Here is a 27,710-nt window from a genome sequence, read left to right as displayed (position 1 = left end):
ATTCCGTGAATCTTGGGCAACTCGACTTGTGTGAAGTGTTTTCATGCATGAAAATATATATTTTTAGTTACAAGTTGTAACGGACGCCATTTTCTTTGTGAGTATTTATTACATGGCGTAGTGCGGGGAAAAGCCTGTTCTAACGTTTGAGGTGTATTTTGAGCACCTGGCGGTTCTTTTTGGTTCTCGTCCATAAACTCTCACCGTACTCTTTCACGTGATTCGTGCGTAGGTGGTAGAAGAGGTTTGTCGTGTTTGAGTCTGAACTGGGGACCAGTTTGCAGCATAATTTGCATCGTACAGTTTTCTGGTCCGCGTCAGACTTTTCCTAACCAAACCATGTCTATGCTACATGTCTATGCCCCTCGTTTAGAAATAAGGTCCTCGATTTGTTTTGACTGGTCCTTCTGTTTGGAGCTAACTGGTTCTGCCTCATCAACGGCCATGCTGGTATTCTCTGTGCCTGCATGGTGGCCATCCAAACGATGAAAAAATATTGCCGTAAACGGTTTATTTTGCGACACCATGAAACAAATGATAGTGTATAATATGAAATTATAGATGTTTTAATTTTATCATCCGATATATTTCATCATATCGCACAGTCCTACTTTTAAGGCTTTTAAAAAGATCATCAGTTTATTTCGACATAATGAAGTTTAAATCTACCAATTTCACAGTTGTCCTACGGTTCAGGGAAGTACCACTTCCTACAGAAGCTGTTATTCCATCTTGGTTTTGGGCTAGATCTGGAAATAGAAAAAGGAAAATGCAACACATATGAAATCATTAACTTGCATAATAACTGACAACATGTGAGACTCAACTCTGAGTCCATCAGACTCCAGCAAGCAAATGTAATATTATTACACAGGTATTTTTCCAGAATGACATGGCATTCATTATGATTTGAGCAGATTTGAACTCAACCATATTGTGTGCTAACAAGGAGAAAAACATTTTTAAAAAGAGAAATTAAGCTCTTTCTTACCAGAAACATTCATGATGTCAAAGCTGTAGGAAACTGCGTTCATCTCTTCAAGTAGAGATACCTTGTCAGTTCTTGCAGTTCCCTCTAGGTCATCTGTTGTCTCTAAAAGGTTCTCATCCACTGGAGAACTTGAGACGTTGGGCCCAAAAGCGTCCATTACCAAGGCTTGCTCCTCTTCAGGTTCTTTGTTAGTGTCCTCCATGTTAAAGTTCATAGTCAAAACATTTTGGTCTTTGTCATCTTGGTTATCAAGTGGCGACAATATACTTTCATCTATACCACTATCACCAGGAAATCTGTCCTTGATCAATATTGCAGAGGCTTGGACTTCGATCTTCTCTGTGGAAACACTTTCTTCTTGGATCCCAAAAAACTCAAGATGAACTGAATCTTTAGAGGACTTTGGAGTACTTAATTTTTGTACCTCATCTTCTGTGCAAGGCTCAAACTGATCAGTGCTGAGCTCGTCACTGTTGTCTTTCTCAAAGTGGATATGAGATTTGTCTGCTTCTTGGGTTTTGGGATTCTCTACTTGATCGTCAGGTACCACAGACTCATTTACAGATGAGTCAGTCTGCACTGAAGCTTCATCTGAATCAGGCAGTTCATCTGCTTTGGCTTTATTTTCGGTTATGAAGCTCTTCCACCAGGTTTTCATCAACTCGTTTATCACCTGACCTTCGCATTCCACCTGCACAAAGATTGTTCCTGTAGCTCTTGCTAGTTTTGTGACAGTCAACTGCAACAGTTTAACATCTATGAGTGCAGACAATTCAACCTTTGCTACACTTTCCCAATATCCACACAAAACATCAAAGCCTTCAAGCTCGCACAAAAATGCCTGTGGTGGAATCTTCAACAAGCAAGGTGGCATTTCTCTCACATCTGTTATGCTGACTCTAGTCTTGTTTCCATAGTCCAAAAAGAAAACAGAGAGCTCACCCTCATTTTTGTCAATGACCTCTGCACGATACCAAAACTCATCGTCTAAAAAGCGAGCAATACATAGACTTCCAGGAACAAGAGCATCTGGATCAATATGGTTCTGACCTGCTGAATTCTCAACTTCTGAGAGACCTAATAAGATCTCATCATGTTCTTCTGAACTAGCAGACTGACACCAGAAAGTCTGATCATCATTTATGACTGTGACATAGGCTTCCAATTTCTGCCCCTCAAAAAGGTCTTCCAGAAAGTTATGTGGGGAGCAGTGGCTCAGCACTGATCTCTCTGGCACTTCTCTGATATCAGATACCTGGGATGGCTCCTTCCTTTCCTTTACTTGCTCAAGTTTCTCTGAAGTGATTTCAGGATCTACAGTAGGCACTTTATACGTAACCTTCACACCATTGTCTTCAAGGTTAACTTCCCACACAGACCCAATTTTCCTGACAAACTGGCACTTGAACACTTTTTCTCCACTGCTAGAAATCTTTTCTTTGAAAGCAGACACCACATCTGGATCAACTACAACCTCTTCCCCAAGACCAGCAGCATCACTCAGCATACAGTGTGTGCTGTACATTGGCAGCTGCAAGAATTTCTCGTGGAGTCTGCCCATCTTGGAAAGTGGAGTCATGACTGTATTGCCAAAATCAACAAACTCAATGAGAGCCATTGCATCACCATGGAGTTCTCTTACAACTGCTCGGTACCATGAGGAATCATCTGCGAACTGTGCTTGAACAAGGTCACCTGGTAGCAATTCTTTGAGCCTGTTGGTTTCTGGAGTTGAATTGGGGTCATTGAGCTTTTCTACCAGGGAAAATATATGATCCTCATCCCTTACACAGTGCACATAGAAACTTAATGGGCTGTTGCAATGTGACATGTAGACATCTGCTACCATACCAGGTGTGACAGAATTTGAGGGCAAGTCTGAAAGTTTAGGAAGCTTTTCAGCATTACTTTCCTTTTGGGATTCTGTGCCATTTACTGTTGACTTGAGTTTCTTGGTATCTGTTGGAAGATCTGAAGATCTGACATTGCCACCAGCAGATGACTGCCTTTGCTGTGGAGGTGTGTACAACTCTAGTTGTGGACTCTTGATCCTTTGACCATTTTCATGAACTGACTTTGTTTTGTTCCAAAGTTTCATTTCATTAGATTTCCTGTCATCCCTTAAAGTAAAAGGAGGTTTTGAAGCAGAGAAACTGTTTTTCTTCAGGAATTGTGTGTCATCTTCCATTTTTGTGGTCCGTTTTGTCGTCTTTTGCAAATAACTCGGTGAAGCCTCAAAAGCTCTCCGACCATGGCAAACAACCTGGCTTTCTGTGTGCATCTCAATCTGAAACTTTTTCTTGAGCTTTGAATTGATCTGAGTGTTTCCAAGATAGAGCTCAACTAGCACTTTCCCATCAGGTTCTCTGGCCACTACTAGCGCTCGGAATTTGCATTCTGTTGCAGTTGTCTCAAACCAGCTGTTCACCTCACTGGAAACATTCGCAGGGACATCAGAAAGACCACACACCACTGCTTGCACAGGTACAGACATGATGTCGTTTGCCTCTCTGGGAACTGGGAGCAAGTCAGATTTATCTACTTCAATAGTGTCCCCGTAATCCACAAAGTGAACCAGGAGTGCTGGCTTTGTGGCCTTGATCTGCCCTCTGTACCACTGCCCATCAGTATACCTTGCAAAGCACAGAGTTCCAAAGACTGCTGGAAGCTTCACATTCTCAAGCTGACGACAAAAACTGCTCACTTTCATCTTGAGGTCATTAATCACATCAGCATTCTTTTCAAGCTGGCAGTAGAACTGATTGACATTGTTCACACATGTCACTGTGACCTCTTCCTCCATCCCAGTTTTGACACTGTGTGTTGAGTAGTAGTATGTATCCAGATGAAAAGATGGTCCCATAGCTTTTTTGGGAGGTGTACCTTTCATGACATTTACCATACTAGTGCAAATACTCTCAAATGGAGTTTCTAGATCCACAATGTTGAAAACAATCTTCTGCTCACTGCACATGACAGCATATATGGTGCATTTCAGAATCACAAAGTTGGAAGCAGCCGAGTCCACAAAGTTTTTAAACCTTTCTACTGCCTCTTCGCTCCACTCAGTTACAGCAGATGTAGGGTCATTGGGATTCCACAAACTGCATCGAAAAGCCTGACCATGCAGAGTAAGAAATTCTGGGCTGATTCTCCTCAGGTCTTGGAAGGAGACTGTCTCTGTCTGGCCATAGTCAACAAACAACACATCCACATGAGCAGTTTCATGTTTATGAATCGCAAGGGCCCTGTACCACAATCCGTTACCAGGGTGACGAGCAACACAAGCCGTTTCAACATTTGGCTGAAACTCACTGCCTGCATAGTGTGCCTGTATGTCATCCATGAGCAATTTCAAGAGTCCTGCATTATAAACTAGCTGGCACCAAAAGTCGCTTGGGCTCTCAATGAAGGACACATTGACATCAAGGACACTTCCGATAGGAAACATGTGTTCCTTAAAGGTAGCCATTCTTCCTTTTTTCTGGCTAAGGCCAACTATGTTTTGGACTTGGAGAGCCAATCCAGTGTTCTTATTCCCACATAGTGGGCTGGCAACTGGATATTGTGTGGGAGGCGTAATAGCAGGATGCATTGTGTCTTTGCACTGCCCTGGTTTGTCAGCCTTTTCAGCAAGACCAGAACTACACAACAGTGTACTGACTTGTTGTTCTCCCTCTGCTTTGGGATCTGTCAGATGGACAACATAGCCACTATCATATTTGGCCAGTACATGTACTTTTAGTTCTTTATCAGTTACTGCTTTTCTGAAAAAGGCAGAGGCACTCTGACTCCATCTCCCATCTTTAGGTCTGACACCAGCCAGAGTACATTTTAGTGCCAATCGTGGCAGCTTTTTGAACTCAGCAGGAAGTATCCTGAGGTTTCTCCTATTGACCACTTCTGTATTTCCATAATCAACAAAGAATACCTCGACCTGTGTCTCACCAACTTCAGTCACAGTTGCTCTGTAGAAATCACCATCTGCTGCTTTGACTGCACAGTAGAGTCCAACAGTTGGAATTCTAACAGATCCTTTATTCAGAGAATCTTTGTAGAGATGGTAGATAGTATCCATTAATTCATTCAACTGCTTTGTATAGTTTTGCGTTTGGATGTAAAACTCTGATGGGTTTGTTACATGCTGAACAACTGCCACATGTGAGGAGTTTAGCAGGAGAACTTCAGCAGGCACCCTCTCTGCAACTGCTTTCCCTTCTTTTTCTTCCACAACTTCTCCAGGAGTTAGCATCGTTCTTTCTTGCTGGGCTGGATGCGGTTGCCTGTGTGCTGTGTTGCGAATAGCATAATCTTCCAGTGTTTTTTCACAGTCCAGCAAACAGCCCTCTTTGGAACCAAACAAGATGTTCATGTTTGTATTGTCATCTCCATAAAGAGTGACATAGTGAACACCCTCTGAGATGCTTTGGTACTCAAATTTGGCAATCATCGTCTTGTACAGCAGGAGAGACTTGAGGTAGTCAATTTGGGTGGTTGTCCATCCTACCCCTTTGTCAATAACTCCATGGAGAGAGCAGATGTAGGTGACAACTGGCATCCTAAAGAACTCTGCAGCCAGTGACCTTACATTCTCCACTTTAACAAACTCTTTGGTTCCACTGTCAACATTCAATACTTCCACCATGTTACTGGTTGGAAATACCTGCTGTAGAATAGAGCGGTACCATTTGCCATCACTTCCTCTTGCAGAACATGGAGACCCAATCATATCTGGGCCTATAATGCAATTGGGCATTCTCCCTTCGCAGCTCTGTGTAAGCTGATCTGACAGTTTCTTCAGTTCTTGAGAGAAGACCTTTAACTGGCAAAAAATCCTCTGTGGGTTTGTCACTTCTGTTACAACGACTGTCTCTACAGTTCCTCCCTGTAGCTCTGGGTACATGAACACCTCTTGCTTGCGCAGTTGTTCAACAGGTCCCACGGACAGCCGTTTGATCTCTGGAAAAACCTCAGCTCCACTATGGGGCTGCACTGACTTCAGGACAAAGTCCTGGAAGATGTTTGGGGATAGTTTCTTAGCAAATCCCATCTCATACATTTGTTTGGATATGCAAGGTATGTGTAGGAGGAATGTTCTGTTCAGGACTAGTACTTGCTGCACATGTGCTGAAACACACTTCCCAGTTAGAGATTTCAGAAATTCAAGCGCCATTGGGGACCATTTGTTCTCAAGTGACAGTGGTAGCACATTAGCTAGCACACAAAACTCCACTTCAGGAGGCAGTTGGAAATGCTCCTTTTTACTCCATGCAAGCCTACTTGTGTTGGCACGGCATGTTGTTCCTTTGTCAATGAGGAACACTGTGTATTTCGAGCCATTACTTGAGACTATGCGAGCCCTATACCAAATACTCTCAATCTGAACCAAGCACTGGTCACCAGGTTTTCCTTCCAGTTCTTGCAAAGAGTCCCCAGGGGACTGGATGTCTTTGGCTAGACGTTCATACTCTGCAGTCTTCTCCAGGCTAAATTTTCCCCAGAATTCCACAAGTACACAATAGGGATGCACATGGACCCTGGATATGAGAACAGTTACATCTGATCCTCGTGTAGGGAGTCCTAAGATTGACGACATTTTGGCAGTTTTATCAAATCTAGCTACCCATGATTTGTCACCTCTCAACACCGCTGCATGAGGATCTGGATCTTATCTGGAAAACACAAGAGCGCACACACACACACACACACACACTAAATGTAACAACCAGTGGTATAAATTTGACGTTGCCTCATTTGAGTTATCACATTCACAAGATTCTTAGAAAACTTGACCTCTGACCTTGAGATTTGCCACTGAGATTTGAACTTCTCCAAGATTTTTAGCAGATACATACATGGTATGAGTTTCAGAATCCTGAAACTGAATTCAGAAGCCCCATTCTTGAGTTACTGCATTCACAAACTTGTGTCCACGGCGTGGTTATATCACCTACCCCTAATTTATGTAGTAGAGCAGCAGTTCCCAACCTTTTTTGCCCCATGAACGGTTTAATGTCCGATAATATTTTCACGGACGGGCCTTTAAGGTGTGGCGGATAAATAAAACAAAATAAAATTATACAACCAAGACAAAAACTCTGGTATTTTGTAAATATAATAATAAACGCAAATTCACTGTGTAATTTCATTAGCAGCGTCCTCCTAAAAGGCGCCAACAACATTAGGAGTAACATCCTCCTCTCTGCCCCTTAATGCTCTCTGGTCACTATAGTAATAGGTTAATAGGTTTTCCCTCAATCAAAGGAAACAAAACAAGAAACAAAACATCAATCAAAAAATTGCTCTTTTTTTATTCGGGCTACTTAAATTTATTTTGGGCTACCAAAAACTGAAGAGCCCCTGCCCGAAGGGCTACCAGGGATTTTGAAATTTTGCGAGCCCTGGAACAGGCTTTTCCCCGCAGCACGCTGTGAAATAAATACTTACCAAGAAAACGGCGGCCGTTACAACTTATGTCTAAAAATGTATAGTTTCATACATCGGTTAAAACACTCTACTCCAGCTACATGACGCCCAGCTGGAAACACTTCACGCAAGTCGAGCTCCCCGAGATTCACAGAATTTACAGAAAATGTTAAATTTTTGTGATTTATATCGTTATCGGGACGATAGATGTCTTATATCTAGATGGCACCAGCAGTATGCACGGCGACACGTCCGTCAACTCTGCTAGCTTTGCTTTGGCTTTCGCTAGCCTTATCCTTCTCTATTTTATCCCAAAATGCCCTCGCTCCGCGTGTGTACAATCGCCAGTTACTCTTAGAAATCAAAGCATCGTATACCCTGGCTCTTAAGCAAACTGAGACAGGAGATAGAATAGAATAGCCTTTATTGTCATTGTACAGAGTACAACGAAATTGGAGATGATTATGGGCCTCCTCCACCACTTTTTGAGCCCTGTATCCCGGTTTATCTGTGCCAACACACATACACCACTTCCTGGAAGAAGCGCCCGAGGAAACGGGGAAAGCGGGCTGGTACACTCATCAAAGTCCGAGCTCTTCTCCGTGCTTCTCGTGGAACTACTGGACCAGCAGAGTGCGTCTTTAGATGGATCCTGCCTGTTGTCCCTGGAGCTCCCACGACACTTGATCCCCCGCTCTCAGCTTTTTATTTCCCTGAGTGGCCTGGGACCCGTGGATGCGGCGTGGACCACGGAAATCTTCGCACACTTAACCGAGCTGGAACATCTGATGTTAGGATCTACACACTCCAAATGGCTTTACTAAATGTAAGATCATTAGCAAACAAGACGTTTGAATTAAATGACTTCCTAAAGTCACAACAGTTGGACTTTCTGAGTCTGTAGCTTTTTCGGAGCTGGTCCCTCCTAATTTCTCATTCTTCAGCCTCCCTCGGTCCTCTGGTAGGGGGGGAGGCTTAGCCACTGTGTTCAACGCTCGATTTCATTGCCATCAAACATTACAGCACGACTCATTTTCTAGTTTTGAACTCCAGCTGTTTGAGTTACACCTGAATTCTGCTGCGCCTTTACTGTGTGCCCTCATATATCGCCCTCCCAAGTTTAACAAGGATTTTATCAAAGAGTTTTCAGGTTTTATGGCTGGAATCGTTCTTAAATTTGACAGTTTTTTAATCCTTGGTGATTGTAACATCTATGTCTGCTGTGACTAAACTTTTGGTCAAGGACTTTTTAAATATTATTGACTCTTAACTTGACCCAGTGGGTTACTGGTCCCACGTAGGGCTGGGCGATATGACCCAAAATTCATATCTCGATATTTTTTAGCTGGATGGCGATATAAGATATATATCTCGATATTTTTTTTAAGCCATAAAGTAAGAACAAAAAGAGAGTTCTTAGTCAAAGCTGTGTTCCAGATGTCACACAGGCACTTTTATTAACATACAGTGCAGATGTACATGAAAAATTACTCAAAATTAAATTATGAGCATTCATTAAATAATAATGCTCCATAAATAAAAGAAAACAATGTTGTTTTTGTGCTAAACAAAGAGCTCACAATTGTGCAGTCAAAATGTAAACTAAAAGACGCTGAGCGTAATAACAAAGACAGACAGATTTCACAGCTGCTCTGTTCCCAAGTTCTACTGCATGACTGACAGCCTGGAGTTTGAAATCCGCTTCATAACCACGTCTCTTACAGGTGCCATTTATGGTCCTTATACACACACAATACGGTAATACTACGTTGAAGCACAGTACGTATCACTCCGCGAAGCTCCTCAGTAGCCGTAATGCGCCGACAATCTATCAAGCAGTGCAGCTCCGTAACTTACCAAAGTCGAACTAAAACATTTTTGACAGACTGCTGAGCGCCGTGTACCACATAAAATCGGTTCGCGGCCATCAAGCACAACCAGAATTCATACATAAGGCGCGCTATCAACTTTTGAGAGAATGAAAGGATTTTAGGGTTAGCGCGGTTAGCTCGTTAGCGCGGTTAGCTCGTTAGCATGGTTAGCTCGTTAACACGTTGACGCCGTCCAGCCCCACGCATGGGAGTCCCATTGACTCCCATTATAATCACATATTTTCGATATACTGTAATCCTGACATGTGATAATTTTTTTCTCGTGAATATCTAATGGATCTAAGCCTCAGCCTTCAAAAATAAAGGAAAAATATGTTTTGGATCCAATGAGCACAATATTAGGTACAGCACCACCATAGACATTTTCAGTGGTTTTGAATGCAGGACATGGTTATCTTATTATGCAAAATACATGACAATAAAACAGCTGACCACCATAAAATAGTCTCGATGTAGTGGAGCTGATATAAGAGAGTGGTGTGAATGTGATTGAGAATATATTTATAATATATATTATGATGGTTCTTTTAAATTGAATAAGCAGGTGAGTGCAGTAGTTCAGTCCTGTTTTTTTTCAGTTAAGACAGCTAGCCAAGGTAAAGCCATACCTTCCAGCTAACATCTTTGAGCGTGTTATTCACCTTTTTCTTACTTGCAGATTGGACTACTGCAATTCATTGTATTATGGTCTGGATCAGGCCACCATCCATCGTCTTCAGATGGTTCAAAATGCTGCTGCTCGCCTGCTAACTGGTACCAAACGGAGAGAGCATATAACCTCAGTTTTAGCTTCTTTACACTGGCTTCCTGTCTCCTACAGGATCCAATTTAAACTTCTACTTTTTGTTTTTAAGTCAATTAATGCCCGAGCCCCTCCTTACCTGTCTGAGCTCCTCTCTGCCTATGCTCCAGGAAAAACCACAAGGTCTAGCTCAAAACTAATGTTGTCCATCCCACGGACTAACCTCAAATCCTGTGGTGATAGATCCTTCTCTGTGGCAGGTCCCAGACTTTGGAATAGTCTCCCCTTAAATATTAGATCTGCACAAATACTTGACAGGGCTCTAGACTAACTTTTTGCCATGGGCGTACCGGTACGCCTAACTTTAAAAAGTTAGGCGTACCGGCACAAAAGTTAGGCGCACACAAATTTTCTAATAATTTATATATTATAATGTGTTTTTCTGGATACACTGTGCTTTTTCAGCATTCAAAGATTGATGACACCGTGTCAGAGCACTGGCTATGAATTTCAGAAGGATCAGGCCTTAACTTAACAGAAAAGTTAGCAATAGTTCCTTTCCTATTACAGCTACATCCACTTCTGTCGTGCCTAGGCTGCTCACTAGGGCTGGGTATCATCACCGATTTCTATAATCCATTCGATTCCGGTTTTCAAAGTCCCGATTCGATTCAACTTAGCCTCAAACAGTTAGAAATATTATAATTCTGATCATTTATCAGCAGTGGCGTGCCCAGCGGGGTGGCCTGGGGGGGCACAAGCCACCCCCCCAACCAGACTGGCCACCCCAGGTGCCACCCCAAAGGCAAAACAATAAAATTCAATCAAATATCAAATGTACGATTATGTTTTCACGGTGAAGCTCAGATATCCAATTGTAAGTGAATGCAGCATCGGCTTCTGCGCTATGTGCATCACGTTAGCAAAGGTAGGAGAGCCAAGCGCGAAAGACGGCACTGCAGGAAACAATTTTTCGGTGAAAGAAAATGAGGACAGAATAAATATCCCGGTAAGTAATATTAAGTTTGAGTTTAGTAAACTTCGGTGAAATTAGAATACCAAGGAAAAAAATAACACTTAAAGAATTATTGCAGCCGTCGAATATTTCAGACAGTATGCTACTGAGGGCAGCTAACATAAGAGTTATGAGTTATAAGATATAATCTAAGTCGTAACATTGCTGTATGGAGCTGCAGATTTGGTTGCAGGTTAACATCGCTGGACTGGCCATCGGGCATACCGGGCATCTGCCCGGTGACTTATTTTTTATTTTTTTTGTAATGGCATGAACAATGAGAGGTGGTGGATTGGCCAGATGCAGGTCGATGTGTAAAAATAACTCAGTTGTTGGTTGGTGGCTATCGCAGAGCTTCCACAGAGGCCAGCAGGTGGATGAGGGAAGGGGAGGCAGTAGGAGAGCCCCGAGGCAGCCACCAGTCCGAGTGTCAGGTGAACTGAACTTCAGGTAAGAAGTTATGAGCTGCAGTCTATCTGGGTCAGATATAAACCACGTTTAGGTGGAGTTTATTTTCGTTGTGCTGACTTTTTACCCTCAGTTGCAATAACTCATACTGCGTTCTAGCCAGTTTGACGGAGTTTTTATACAGCTGGGTGGGTGCTATGATGTTACTGATAGTGAACTTTATTTTATTCATAAGGTTAGTTAGTAGAGTTGCCAACGGCTCCTTAAAAAAATGGAATGGTCCCTCAATCAGAGAAAATATTACACGTTTCGTATTGAGCTGAGAAGAGACGCAGTTTGTCCCGGACTTTCGCTATAATGAAAAAAAGACACAAAGCTGGAGTTATTCTGTCGTAACGCTGCACAGCTGCCTCTTCTTCTCTCATTCTCTCCCCCTGCCTCTCCTGTTGCTACTTCAATCATGAAACTGATCAATGATCAGCTGATCGGCTTTTCTCTCTTGTTTGTTTATCGCACACTTTGCGCCAGAAAGAGGAAACCAGCGGATGTCGCGCTAAACAACAGCAGCACGTTTAAGCTTGATCAGCTGTTGTTAGAATTTATTTAATATTAATTTCTAGTATCAGCTGATGTTTGCTGGAGCCACAGCTGTAAAGCTGCTGGTCATTATGTCGGTTTGGATATGTGGTGAGAGGGAAACATGAAGATGAAACCAGGAGATGTCCTTACTGAATCATCAGAGCTGTGATGGAGAAAAAGGTTTACCTTTTAGGTGACATGAATGAGTTGAAGTTATGAACTGTTTCTGAGAGACAAATAACACCAGGATCCTTTTTTAGGTAGCTGACAGCTGGTAACTGTGCAGGGGTGGATCTAGCAAAGTGTTGCCAGGGGGCCAGGTAGGGCATTAACAGGGAAAGGTGGGGCACAAAGAAATACTTTTCTTTCTTATTTTCATTTAAAATATCTAGCTTTTATTAAATAATTATCTAAATCTTACAACCAAAGTTTTTATCTGACGTAAAATGTATAGAAATCATACATATACCAACAAGACTGTACATCACTGTCACAACAGCATTTGTTTTCATTCAAAGTCTTTATGGCTTTAATACCTGGTGGGCCGGTCTGTAGTCAAAATGCCCAATTTTCTGTCCCAGTCCAGCCCTGCAGGTTAATACTGGCAGTGTCACCATGCCAGCTGACTGGATTTCATCATCAGCCAGTGTTGTTCTTTATCAATATTACCACAGTTTACCATAAGACAGCATAGAAAGTATTTACTTGCTTTCAGGTTTTATTCAAATGTTAGTCTTTTCAGTTGTTTCCCCACTTTTTTCCTGTTTCAAAATCAAACACCAGTTTGTGAGAAGATTCTTCTTTTTTTAATAGGCAGATAAAGTTTTACATTGGAATTTGTCAATTGTTTGTTACAAATGTTCGTATTTTAATATTAAAAAATGTTTTTGCCCAAAACATATGTGCACTACATGGCAGTAAAAATACTATGCAAATATTGCTGTCCTTGAATGCTGAGTAAACACTGACAAAACACTGATTGTACAGTGGGGCAAAAAAGTATTTAGTCAGCCACCGATTGTGCAAGTTCCCCCACCTAAAATGATGACAGAGGTCAGTAATTTGCACCAGAGGTACACTTCAACTGTGAGAGACAGAATGTGAAAAAAAAAAATCCATGAATTCACATGGTAGGATCTGTAAAGAATTTATTCGTAAATCAGGGTGGAAAATAAGTATTTGGTCAATAACAAAAATACAACTCAATACTTTGTAACATAACCTTTGTTGGCAATAACAGAGGTCAAACGTTTACTATAGGTCTTTACCAGGTTTGCACACACAGTAGCTGGTATTTTGGCCCATTCCTCCATGCAGATCTTCTCGAGAGCAGTGATGTTTTGGGGCTGTCGCCGAGCAACACGGACTTTCAACTCCCGCCACAGATTTTCTATGGGGTTGAGGTCTGGAGACTGGCTAGGCCACTCCAGGACTTTCAAATGCTTCTTACGGAGCCACTCCTTTGTTGCCCGGGCGGTGTGTTTTGGATCATTGTCATGTTGGAAGACCCAGCCTCGTTTCATCTTCAAAGTTCTCACTGATGGAAGGAGGTTTTGGCTCAAAATCTCACGATACATGGCCCCATTCATTCTGTCCTTAACACGGATCAGTCGTCCTGCCCCCTTGGCAGAAAAACAGCCCCATAGCATGATGTTTCCACCCCCATGCTTCACAGTAGGTATGGTGTTCTTGGGATGCAACTCAGTATTCTTCTTCCTCCAAACACGACGAGTTGAGTTTATACCAAAAAGTTCTACTTTGGTTTCATCTGACCACATGACATTCTCCCAATCCTCTGCTGTATCATCCATGTGCTCTGTGGCAAACTTCAGACGGGCCTGGACATGCACTGGCTTCAGCAGCGGAACACGTCTGGCACTGCGGGATTTGATTCCCTGCCGTTGTAGTGTGTTACTGATGGTGACCTTTGTTACTTTGGTCCCAGCTCTCTGCAGGTCATTCACCAGGTCCCCCCGTGTGGTTCTGGGATCTTTGCTCACCGTTCTCATGATCATTTTGACCCCACGGGATGAGATGTTGCGTGGAGCCCCAGATCGAGGGAGATTATCAGTGGTCTTGTATGTCTTCCATTTTCTGATGATTGCTCCCACAGTTGATTTTTTCACACCAAGCTGCTTGCCTATTGTAGATTCACTCTTCCCAGTCTGGTGCAGGTCTACAATACTTTTCCTGGTGTCCTTCGAAAGCTCTTTGGTCTTGGCCAAGGCGGAGTTTGGAGTCTGACTGTTTGAGGCTGTGGACAGGTGTCTTTTATACAGATGATGAGTTCAAACAGGTGCCATTCATACAGGTAACGAGTGGGGGACAGAAAAGCTTCTTACAGAAGACGTTACAGGTCTGTGAGAGCCAGAGATTTTCCTTGTTTGAGGTGACCAAATACTTATTTTCCACCCTAATTTAGGAATAAATTCTTTACAAATCCTACCATGTGAATTCATGGATTTTTTTTTTTTCACATTCTGTCTCTCACAGTTGAAGTGTACCTCTGGTGCAAATTACTGACCTCTGTCATCATTTTAGGTGGGGGAACTTGCACAATCGGTGGCTGACTAAATACTTTTTTGCCCCACTGTATCTCTTGTACTTTATCAACGCAGTATCTAAAAACTTTGCACCGTAGTGGTTAAAATCTTATTCTAATAAGAGTTAAAAGTGCATTCGGTTATTAGGTTTATAGGATTATTGAATTATGGTTAACGGTTGGTAGAATTTTTTTTAAACATTATCTGCCAATTACATCTGCCACCCTTCTCCAAATCTGTGCCCCTACCTGGCCCCCCCAACAAAAATTTTCTAGACACGCCACTGTTTATCAGTACTGACTTCATCAGAATTGTGAACATCACAGCAGATGCCTTTGTGTGAAAGTAACTGAGAATACAACACAGAAAAACATGAAGGAGATTTTCCTGGTCTGGCTTTTTATAGCAGATAACCTTAAAAATATTCTACAATGTTCTGCATATAAAGCTTAAATTTCTTCAGTATTGAACAACAGAAAAAAAATAGGCTTTCTTGTCCGAGGTCATTTAAGTGAAAAAAAGAAAAGAAAAAGACAGCAGCCGACAGCGCTGTAAACAACGGTAGACTGGTGGGTAATAAGCGAATGAATAATACAGAAAACAGAGATTGGAGACGGGAAACTGTTCTTGAAGTACAGAGAGAGAGAGAGAGCTAGCTAGCTGTGCATGAAGTGTGATTTTAATAGTCGTGGAAGCAAAACAGCAAAATTCATGACGACATTGATCAAATGTGAAGCGCAGTTTGCTGCTTCTTTTGCTGCTGGCTCTGTGAATTTTGGCTGGAGAGAGAAAAACCTGCAGCTCAGAATCAGCGCAAAAAGACGTAATCACAGCGAACAGTTGGTCGCACAGGTGCAACCAATTTTTTTTTTTTTTTTTTTTTTTTAGTCGCACCACTGAAAAATTTGGTCGCACTCTAGAGCCCTGCTTGAGCAATTTAAATCTTTACTAAAGACACATTTCTATGCCCTGGCTTTTAACACACTATGACCCAAGCATTTTGGTCTTATTTGAATTAGTTTAGTTATTGTTTTAATTCTTTTACTGTCCTTTTATTGTTTTTTTTATTGTTATTATTGTATTACATTGTTGCTTTTTAATACCATTTTCATATTGTTAAGCACTTTGTGCAGCATCGGCTGTTTGAAATGTGCTATATAAATAAATTTGACCTTGACATATCGGGATATGAGATTTGGTCATATCGCACAGCCCTATTATAATTATTTATAAAGTATTTTTTACAAACTCTAACATTAGGTAACCGATGGATTTTCCAGTTTGAGTGCAGCTGGTCAAACAGCCAAAGAATATTCTCAGTTTCTTAAAACCATTTTGCAGCCAGTGACAGCACAAAAGTGAACACTTAAACTGACTTTTAGTGTCGTTGTTTTCCTTAGCGATTCAGTCACTAGTTAGCTAACATAAACTAATGTAATTCTATTAGCCTCAACCAACCACATGAGGTCACATTCCATACTGACGGAAGATGGCGCAAAACATAAGACTTTAAGCACTTGTACTTATGTTAGTTTTTGAAAGCAAAGCTTAATGATGTAAATTAAGCTTTACGTGTAGAGTTTCAAGCCCCATTTGAGTAGCGTTTATGTAAAAATACAGTAGTCGTGTCCAAATTCATGGGCTGCATCCTCCCGAGGACCCGGCCTTCGCAGTCTACGTGGGCCAGGTCCTCAGAAGGTCGGGTAGGCCGGAAGTAAACAGCTGTGAAATTGGACGGTCTAGCCTTCTGAGTAGCGTCACCGCTGTCTCGGTGGAGTTTAATAAACTCGGCTGTCTGCTCCTTGCTATCTAAAATATAACAGGACACTGGCGTAAATTCTCGACCATCTCACACTTCTGTTTAATCAGTTTTCTGTTTGACGTTTATTCAGCTGTGTGAAAACCAAGGAGGAACCCACCAGGGGGATTAATAAAGTTTAATTTATCTTATCTAATCTAATAACTTTAATCTCAGCCAAACCGATTTACTCGCGAACAAATAAAACACTGAAAAAAGCCAGACAATAACATTTTTAGGTTGTCTAAGTGACTTATATATTACGTTTAACCTGAGTAGCGAAAGTCGGTGATCTGAAAATGATGTGCCGGGAGTTGTGTCGTTCTCAGCGGCTCTAGTGACCCTCAAGCTCTCGGCTAGCTATCGAGCTGGTGGGTAACAGACGTCTCCGAAAACGTCGGAGCACTTTTGCAAATATGCGATATCTTGATAACCTGAGCAGATATTTGAAGTTTACACACCCACATTCTCGCCTGAAAATATGTTAAAAGTTTATTTTGTGACCCAGAAAGATTAAAAAGAGTAATTTTAAAACTTAGTAGCGGCCGCCATTGCCGGAAACTGGAGTTTGGCTGGGCCGCGCTATGAATTCTGGGATATGGTGGGCCACGAAGGACACACCTAACCCATCCTTCAAATTCGAGGAAAAGGACGCATTTGCCGGCTGCATTCGGAGGAGTCTACGAATTTGGACAGCCTTCGGCACGTCGCTGTGACGTAATCGGTCTACAAATGCGGCCTCAGGAGGATGCAGCCCATGAATTTGGACACGACTGCTCCTTACCAACCACCAAGGAACGTATGAGCGCCAATCTCAAAGAAAACCGTTAGTAATACCTGTAAAAACTCTCAATGATGCAGTAGAAAAAAAAAAACTGCGGTCGTATTATAAGCACATTTATCTTGGTAGCTACTGTAATTACATTCGTTTGTGTGACCCGCAAAGACCCGTATGGGCTCAAAATGTGGTCATAAATATTTTGTACTTGTAAATCGGTTTTGTACTTGTAAATCAGGATTTGTATGTGTAAAAAAGATTTGTGCGTGAGTATAAAAGATTTGCAGGGGTTCTTTTGGCTAAAAAAACCCCTGCAAGTTACAAGTACGAATTTTGACCCTATTTTTCTTCCTTTCATCTGATTGGTCAATGTCATGTCAATCACAAATGTAACAATCCAATCAGAGAAAGACATCTTACAGTGAGTTGAAACAATAATTTGTTATTTATTCTTGCATATACAATTTTTCTCATTCGTATTGTGTCACTTTGTATGTCACTCACAATTTCCATCACCTCTTCCCATTCGCTGAGCCCCTGCACGGTTCGGCTTTGGTATGCCACCCCAATATTTTTAGTGGCTCCCATGGCCACCCCTATGAAAAAAATCCAGGGGGCCCTAGATCTCTAGTTGAGGATAGCGCACAGCCAGCAGGCCACAGCCAGCAGACCCAGCCAGGCTCCACCATCAGCCAGCAGGCCACAGCCAGGCTCCACCATCAGCCAGCAGGCCACAGCCAGCAGACCCAGCCAGGCTCCACCATCAGCCAGCAGGCCACAGCCAGGCTCCACCATCAGCCAGCAGGCCACAGCCAGGCTCCACCATCAGCCAGCAGGCCACAGCCAGGCTCCACCATCAGCCAGCAGGCCACAGCCAGGCTCCACCATCAGCCAGCAGGCCACAGCCAGGCTCCACCATCAGCCAGCAGGCCACAGCCAGGCTCAGCAGGCCACAGCCAGGCTCCACCATCAGCCAGCAGGCCACAGCCAGGCTCCACCATCAGCCAGTAGGCCACATCCAGCAGGCCACAGCCAGGCTCCACCATCAGCCAGCAGGCCACATCCAGCAGACCCAGCCAGGCTCCACCATCAGCCAGCAGGCCACAGCCAGGCTCCACCATCAGCCAGCAGGCCACAGCCAGGCTCCACCATCAGCCAGCAGGCCACAGCCAGGCTCCACCATCAGCCAGCAGGCCACAGCCAGGCTCCACCATCAGCCAGCAGGCCACAGCCAGGCTCCACCATCAGCCAGCAGGCCACAGCCAGGCTCCACCATCAGCCAGCAGGCCACAGCCAGGCTCCACCATCAGCCAGCAGGCCACAGCCAGGCTCCACCATCAGCCAGCAGGCCACAGCCAGGCTCCACCATCAGCCAGCAGGCCACAGCCAGGCTCCACCATCAGCCAGCAGGCCACAGCCAGGCTCCACCATCAGCCAGCAGGCCTAGCCAGGCGCCATCATCAGAAATTCCGCTTCCGGGTCCCTCGTGGTGGCCGCCTCGTGCTCTCGCTTCAGTATGCCACCCAAGAAAGGCCCAACACCAGAGGAGGTTGAGGACATTAAAACCTCCCTCGGAGCGCTGTGCGGAGACGTGGCCGCAGTCAGGGCACAGCAGGAGCTGCTTCTGGGGCTTCTGGAGGAGGTAAAACAGCTACGCCTCCAAAATGCCGAGAAGGACAGACGGATCATGGATCTCGAGCGGCGGGTGGATGAGCTGGAGCAGTACACCCGTACGAACGACGTGGTCATCAGCGGTATTAAAATCAAGCCGCGCTCGTACGCGCGCGCGGTGGCCGGGAACGTCGGGGAGCCCAGCGACGAGGAGACCCGCTCGGTAGAGCAACAGGTGGCGTCCTTCCTCCAAAGCAAGGGGATAGAGATGGACCTGGAGCACATAGAAGCATGTCACTCACTGCCCAGGAGGAGTGACAGACTGCCGGCCATCATTATGAGATTTGTCAATCGGAAGAACAAGGTCGCACTGCTGAAACAAGGACGCAAACTGAAAGGCACGGACGTTTTCATTAATGAGCATCTGACACGAAAAAACGCAGACATCGCGAGGAAGGCAAGGCAACTGAAGAAGAACGGTAAAATACAACATACATGGGTAACAAACTGTAAGATTTTCATTAAGCTAAACGGGACACCAGAAGAGGCAAAAGTACTGATAGTGAGGAACATGGAGGATCTGGACAAGTATAACTGACACCAATGTATCAATTACACCAGGAAATGACATGGACACGTTGAAATTAGTTCTTCAACAGAAAGTAATTGATCTAGATTGTGAATATAAGGAGCATAATATAATAGATCCAGAAATAGATTCTGAAAGTAACTTTCTCTCTTCTTTTGTTAAAAATTGTAATTATTTCACTCAGGAACAATATGAAAAAGAAATTAACCTAGACGGGAAGCTCTCATTAATTCACTTTAACAGCAGAAGTATGTACTCTAATTTTGATTTCATTAAGGACTATTTGCAACAATTTTCTCGCCCCTTTAGTGTTATAGCCATCACTGAAACTTGGTTCAATGTCGATAAAGGAATAGATTTTTGTTTGAATGGATATGATTTAAAATACATGAATAGATTAAATAAGGCGGGCGGCGGGGTTGCTATATATGTTCATAACTCTATAAAATATAATGTTGTAACAACTATGTCTATGGCTATTGATGGAATTTTGGAATGTTTGACTATTGAGATTATGAATGAAAAAAAGAGAAATGATATAATAAGTTGTATATATCGGACACCCAGTTCAAGTATTGACACTTTTAATGAATGGATAGAAAAAACGTTGCTTCGGTGAACCAAAAATTACTATTTATCTGTGGTGATTTTAACATTGATTTGCTAAATCCAACAAGGTTAAAAGCCATTGATGACTTTACTGACACAATGTACAGCTTATCACTATATCCAACAATAACAAAGCCAAGCAGAATAACATCACATAGCGCCACTATTATTGACAACATTTTTACTAATGTCATGGATTTCCAAATTAATAGTGGTCTGCTTGTCTGTGATATAACTGACCACTTACCAGTTTTTACTTTGTGTGACTGTGATTTAAAAAAAATAGATACCAAGATCATGATAGCAAAGCGAACAATAAATGAAGAAGCAATTCATGCCTTCAATTTCGATTTAGCACAACAAGATTGGAGTTCGGTGTATGAAGAGTCAGATGTGGACAAGGCTTATGATAATTTTCTAGATATTTTTACTATGTGGTACAATAAACATTGTCCTGTAAACGAACACATGACAAAGAAAAAAAAGATAAAAAGTCCTTGGCTCACAAAAGGAATTATTAATGCTTGCAAAAAGAAAAACAATCTGTATAAACAGTTTATCAAAGTAAAAACAAAAGAAGTGGAACAAAGATATAAAGCATATAGAAATAAATTGACTGATATTATAAGAACGAGCAAACAACTTTATTATAGAAGAAGATTATATGAAAATAAAAACAATATAAAAGGAACTTGGGATGTGTTAAACAACTTAATTAAACAAGGATCTTCTGGAACATCATATCCTGAATATTTTACTGATACAAATGGTGAAAATCACAACATGAGTAATATTGTCGATGGGTTCAATAAATTCTTCATAAATGTTGGCCCTGAACTAGCAGCGGACATCCCGTGTCATAAAAATGAAAACATCAGTAATATAAAATCAAATCCCTTTTCACTGTTCCTCTCAGCTACAAATGAGCAAGAAGTAATAAATATCACATTAAAATGTAAAAGTAAGTCTTCAATGGATTATCATGACATAAATATGTCTGTAGTTAAACAGGTTATTCTGAATATTGCTAGTCCCTTAACATATATCTGTAATTTATCATTTCAGTCCGGTTGTTTTCCAAAAAAAATGAAAATTGCGAAAGTAATACCACTATATAAAAGTAATGACAAACACAGTTTTACCAATTATAGGCCTATTTCTCTACTGCCTCAATTCTCAAAAATTCTAGAAAAACTTTTTAATTCAAGATTAGAAAAATTCCTTGAAAAACATCAAATAATAAATGTTGGTCAGTATGGTTTCAGAACGCAAAGAACCACTTCAATGGCGATAATTGAGGCAGTAGAAGAAATTACTGATACACTGGATAAAAATAAATATGCAGTTGGTATTTTTGTTGACCTCAAAAAGGCCTTCGACACAATCAATCACTCAATTTTACTGGATAAATTGGAAAGATATGGTATTCGAGGGAAAGCTGGTAACTGGTTAAAAAGTTACCTAACAGGTCGGGAACAATATGTTAGCATAGGGCATTACCATTCAGAGAAACTTGGTATTACATGTGGTGTTCCCCAAGGGTCAGTGTTGGGACCAAAACTTTTCAATGTATACATAAATGATATTTTTGATGTTTCTCAAGTACTTAAACTCATACTGTTCGCAGATGACACCAACATATTTTTCAGTAGCGATGATTATACTGATCTTGTAATGACTGTAAACAGGGAGCTAAAATTAATAAAAAAAATGGATGGACATAAATAAATTATCATTAAATATAAATAAAACTAAAGCAATGTTTTTTGGTAATTTAAAATATAATATAGAATTACCAATTATCATTGAAGGTGTACCAATTGATAATGTGAGTGAAAACAAATTTTTGGGAGTTATAATTGATAACAAAATTTCATGGAAACCCCACGTCAGACACATAAAAACCAAAATTTCTAGAAGCCTCGCAGTTTTGAACAAAGTGAAACAATTCCTTGATAAAGATGCACTTCGTACTCTGTACTGTACCCTGGTTCTTCCATATCTTACATATTGTGTGGAAGTGTGGGGAAACACATATAAAAATACAACTAATCCATTAGTCACAGTACAGAAACGAGCACTGCGTATTATTCACAAGGCTGGTTATCTAGATCATACTCACAAATTCTTTCTTCAGGCAAAGTTACTTAAATTCCAGGATCTGGTTAATTACAATACATCCATAATTTTGTATAAAGCTTTTACTAAACTTTTACCGGCAAATTTACAAACTAGATTTGAAATTCGAGAAAAGGTTTATAATGTGAGAGGCTTTGGAGAATTCAAATTACCCAGAACTCGAACAACCCGTAAAGGCTTTTGTGTGTCTGTATGTGGTGTGAAAATCTGGAACAGTCTGAGTTTACAATTGAAACAATGCAAAAATATTCATAGATTTAAATTTCTCTACAAACAGTTGGTCTGGTCACAGTATACTCAATGATGGGTTTTAGTGTGCTCTGTAATGTCTGTCCTCTTACCATTGCTGGTATGGATTCCAAAATAAAAATAAATAAATAAAGTGTGCGTATGTATGTACATATATGTACTTGTGTGTGTAGATATATATGTATGTATATGTATGTGTGTTTGTTACTTGTAGTTATTACTGCCTGTTACCTGTGGTAATGCAATTTATAATTTATATATTCTGTATTCAGTTATGAAGGCTCTAATTGTTGGTTGCGAGCTGCCGCTTAGATGCTTGTATCTGCCCGGGGCTGTTGATGGGTCTGTATGCAATGATGGGCGTAGCTGCGGGAAGTTTATTGTTTTTTTTTGTTGATGAGTGAGTATAGGGGTGGGATTTAATAAGTTTTCTTCGTCCCACTCCTTTTTCAGGCAAGTTTTGTTTTTTGTTTTGTGTATTTTATGTTCAATATAGGTATTTGTTGTGCCTGAAAATGAATAAATAAATGAATGAAATGAAATGAAATGAAAGAGAACAGATGGGTTTGGCCGTCGGAAGGCCGCTTTTTTTGAACTGCAGGTCTTTGAAGGAAATAAATGCCCTTTTACATGCCAACCCAGCGTTTTCCTTCATCACCACAAAGGAAAACAGTCTGTGGTCGTCCGAGTTTGGTGATTTTTGTGTCACAGGTCTACGTGTTTAATATAGGGACTACCACAGCCTTTTCAACAGTGCTGCGGAACGCAGGGTGGGGGCGGGCAGTGTTTTGTAAATGACAGTCTTCATTACAAAGCTTTCTTCGTTATGAATTAGCATACATGTTTTTACATTTGAAGAACTAGCAAAAAAACCAAACTCTTGTAGAGGACATAAAGTCAGAGATAGAAACGACAAGGAGCAGGTGCATCTAGTACAGGTAGAGCTGCTGCAAAAACCCACAGAGCCCAGCAGCCAGCGCAACAAATTCTGGATCCTTTGCTTTTAGTTAGCAGTTAGCATTAGCAGCACATCCTGCTCTGATGTGAAAGGACTTTTATGCTGCGCACTGTGACTCACAGCAATGGTCCCAGGTCAGCCCTGACTTTGTGTTAAACTAATCCTAAAGTAATAACGGTATTTCTAACCACTGATATACCACAACTTTTTCCTTTCAACAGCTACTGAAAGTTAGGGGACCTAGCTGCTATTGGATATTTATATAGAGATCCTCCAGCTTCAAACTGTATTACCCTTCAAGGACCTGCAGTTAAAAAAAAAGCGCCCCTCCGACAGCCAAACCCATCTCTGCTCTCTGATTGGATTGTTACATTTGTGATTGACATGACATTGGCCAATCAGATGAAAGGAAGAAAAATAGGGTCAAAATTCGTACTTGTAACTTGCAGGGGTTTTTTTGACACACAAGTCCACACACAAATCTTTTTTACGCACGCACAAATTCTTTTTACACATACGAAACTGATTTACAAGTACAAAATATTTATGACTACATTTTGAGCCCGTAGACCCGCTCTGCAGAGAACTTCACAGGCATACATTAAATTACTGGGTTGCAGTGATGATAAGTAAATGTGTCTAACAGTGGGGTCAAGTAAAGCCTCAACCGTCTAAATAGCAGGAACTTTTTCTTCTTTTTTTTCCACGACAAGATTTAACTTCGAAATTTTAAATATACTTTTCAATTATTTTAAATATTTTAAACGAGGCGAAAAACGGGACACATGTTATCACAGAAATGTTTGACATAATCTTGAAAATTAGCACTATTAGCACAACCCTATCGTTTAGTTATTGTCTTTTCTGACAGTCCAGTCTAGTGTCAGAAAACAACATTATTCCAAACCTTTCATGTTAAGAACTTATTTTAATGCTAACTAATTACCTATTATCACACGTTACTTCAATAACGCAAAAGCTAGCATCATATCAGGTACTAAGTTAATAGGCGAGGGCTCATTATGATGATTGTCCCTCAGTTTAAAAGCACACAGAATTATAGTAGCGAACCATGCAGGATTTAGTACATAACTTACCGTTTTTACACCTTGAAATCCTGCCGAGTGTTCTGGAAGTACCGTCGACGTTAGCTCCTTGAAGACCTGCCACCGTTAGCCTAGCCAAAAAGAAAAAAAACCGCCCGTAGCCCCAGCGGCGCTAAACTTCTCCTCACCTAAACTTTGCAGATTTAACCCAGTGAGCTAAATGTTAGTCCAGGCTCGGTGTTTTTATCGTTTCGTGTAATTTGTCTACCACTTTTAAAGACTGATTTTCGTGGTAACAAAATAATCGAACTCGACGACCGATTACCGTTAACACGTCCAACTCCCAACCACGCGCGTGCCCAAAGTCGTTTCCCTCCTCCCCACCTCCCACCCGGAACTGTTATTCGCGCTTTTTTTTCTTTTTCCTTTTTTGTCCCGTGCTCATATTAGTATATGGTGCAATATAAAATGAAATAAAATTCCACAATTAGATTTATTAGATTTTTTAAAATTAATTTGTTATTGACCCATCTGTCACGTTTTTTTAAAAGTTATCTGAAAAGCATTCAGTTAAAGTAGGAACACTCACTAGAGAGGTCACACTTCTCCCATAAATAAAAATAACAATATTTAAAATACAACTTTAATGTATACTTTCTAAACTATAAAACGTACCAAGAAATGAATTTTCTATGAATTAGTTGTGACTCATATTTGTCTTGAACCTGTCTTAAAGAATTCAAACTATTATATTCTCTTAGAAGAGTTAGAAGAGCACTTTACTCTCAGATTACTGTTTACCTGTTTGTTTGGGGGGGGGGGGGGGGGTTGTTTTGGGTTTTTTTAAGTTACCAAAAGTAGAATCAGAGAAAGAGCCTAAACTATTTATTAGTTATGCTGCTGGTTTCCGTCCATAGAACTGGTTTTGGTTCCTTTCCTGTAAAGGCTGTTCTTCCTTGCTACTGTCACCAAGTTTTTGTTCATAGTGCATCAACATATCACAGGGTTCTCTTTGTAGGCTATTGTAAGGTTTTGCCATACAATATTTAAAAAACAGCTAAAAACTCATCTTTTTAAACTTGCCTTTGGTTGATTTATGTTTTTATGTTTTAGCTTTTCTGTGAAGCACTTTGTGATTTTTATCTTGAAAGGTGCTATACAAATAAAATTTTACTTACTTAATATTGTTCACTTGCCAATTGTTGTTGTTAACAGGTGCAAAAATAAAACAGGTTGTACCAATGCTGTAACCAAGCACTAACCAAGCACCCAAACTATAAATAGTTTGGGTGAGGTTAGATATATATGAGGTGTGTATATATATATATATATATATATATATATATATATATATATATATATATAAGGAACAGACATGAGGTATTTGTTAGGGGTAAAACTGGCCAAAACACACAGAGCAGAAATACACCCACTTAGCTTTAGTTTAATTTTAATGGCAATAAATATTTATTTTGAAAGTAAAATATTTGCTTTAGCAACTTTTATATATAAAAATATTAACGTATGCAGTTATTGTCTGTTTATCAATTAAAAAGACCATTTGAATCATCTTGCCAGCTGACCTGACCTTACAGTAAGAAATGCGCAGACCGCAAAATACCTTGTACTTTTTGAAAACTGCACATGCTCAGGAAACTATAATGTGTAAAAACAAAATCCTGCTATTTCCTCAGAATTGATATGAGCTGGAACTTTCCATAAGAAAAAAATATTTTCAAGAACTCACAATGAGAAAATAAGACAAAAATAGGGTGGTGAGAAATGCATTTTCTATGAATTAGCTGTGACTCATATTTGTCTTGAAGTAAATAAATGCCAAAAGAAAGAAAGCTTAATTATGTTTAAGAGCTCCTGTTTTTGCAGAAGTGGGTGGAGGAAAGAGGAAAGGTTGCCTCAGGAGTTATTTCACCAGAATCCTTCCTCCACACAAACAGGACAAAAGGAAATGTGCCACTCTATGCAGATAAAGTTCAAAAGCTACTAGCAGTATGAGTACTCATATTCGGACATAGACATTTGCAGAGCTAAGCACTGGTATGATTACAGAACTTCAGCATCATTAAATGTGAGCACGTGTTTTTATTTAACATCACACAGCTGCTCTCTTATCTTACAAAACCAGTGTAAGAACAGTAATAAAGGTACCACAGACCTTTAATAATGTGTGTGCAACCTGCCACACAGTTGTGTCATGTAATAAGAAGAGCAAGGATGCTAATGTTGCATTTTTCATGTAGCAGAGACTGTCATCTCAAAAGAGTAAAAGTGCTTATGATATCTGGGAAATCAGAGTGAACACCCCCTCCCTAACCAAAGTTTTTATTATAATTATATAAAAGATAAGGATATATGATAATTATGCTTTATTGCTCACAGCCATAGTATTTGTTTTTTTTAGTGCTGTATTCAAAAGGTACATTTTCTTGTGATTTGAGTAGTCATCCTGCAAGGGGCAGAATATTTAAATAAGTCACGCAAATGTGACGAAGAAAGTCTGTGGCACGAAATCTAATATCTAAAAAAATCATATCTTGCGCCTGTTGTGGCTGTGATAGTTGCTACAAGCAGTGTTGTCTTTAGAAGGGCGAGATGTCATCAGAACCAGTGCGTAATGGCCACATGGATGCATGGATGCTCAAAGCTGTAAGCAAAGTGTCAAAACTCTGGCTTCGTCCCAAAGCTCTTTTTTTTTTTTTAGCAAACACGAAAGTAATTTTCATTTGAACATTTAATCCAACAACCAAATAAGTGTGTGCGGCTGTGCTCATGCATGAATGAGTTAGTCTGTGAGCACAGTTATAGGCCCATGTGGTTCTATCTATCGGGCAGGGATAGCTCAGTAGGTAAAGTGGTCGCCCCATGATCGGAAGGTCGGCGGTTCGAATCCACTTAACAGCTACCCTGAGGTACCCCTGAGCAAGGTACCGTCCCTACACACTGCTCCCCGGGTGCCTGCTTAGTGGGCTGCCCACTGCTTCACTGAGTGTATGGGTCAAATGCAGAGAAAAACAAGTAATTTCCCCATGGGGATCAATAAAGTATCCATTATTATTATTATCTGTTGACTATTCTTGACTTCACTATTGGTGTAGAACCTAACGAAACTGAGACATCTCCCTTTACAAAGTGTTCTACAAGTTCCTGACACACACACACACACACACACACACGTACATATATAATTTGCAGACCCAATATTACTCGCCCCATATGCATGACTCTTAACTGATGCCCATGACCTCTTAACTGTTTCTCACATCAAAGTCTGGGGTCCACTCTCTTACTGTCAGTCAAGTTCATGATCCTTCCTGAGGGA

At 41.0% G+C, this 27,710-nt stretch overlaps 1 protein-coding gene across 2 annotated transcripts in view; it reads right to left on the bottom strand.

Moving 5' to 3' along the window:
* tdrd6a (tudor domain containing 6a) overlaps positions 1 to 24,742 on the bottom strand; it is a 33,254-nt gene extending 8,512 nt beyond the window's left edge. For both annotated transcript variants that reach the window (XR_013971600.1, XM_080882071.1), the window contains exons 1-3: positions 24,425 to 24,742; positions 992 to 6,663; positions 670 to 749 (exon numbers count right to left, since the gene is read on the bottom strand). Coding sequence is in view for 1 of the 2 variants with exons in the window: in XM_080882071.1 (XP_080738197.1) it covers positions 670 to 749; positions 992 to 6,587 (5,676 nt within the window). In the remaining variant the exon portion in view is untranslated. The remainder of the gene's footprint in view (positions 1 to 669; positions 750 to 991; positions 6,664 to 24,424) is intronic.
* Positions 24,743 to 27,710: the final 2,968 nt, after the last annotated feature.

This window comes from Rhamphochromis sp. 'chilingali' (genome assembly GCF_963969265.1).
Source record: "Rhamphochromis sp. 'chilingali' genome assembly, chromosome: 5".
In the NCBI taxonomy this organism is placed as follows: Eukaryota; Metazoa; Chordata; class Actinopteri; order Cichliformes; family Cichlidae; genus Rhamphochromis; species Rhamphochromis sp. 'chilingali'.
Note: the sequence above shows the minus strand (reverse complement) of the source record. Positions and strands in the feature narration are given on the sequence as shown.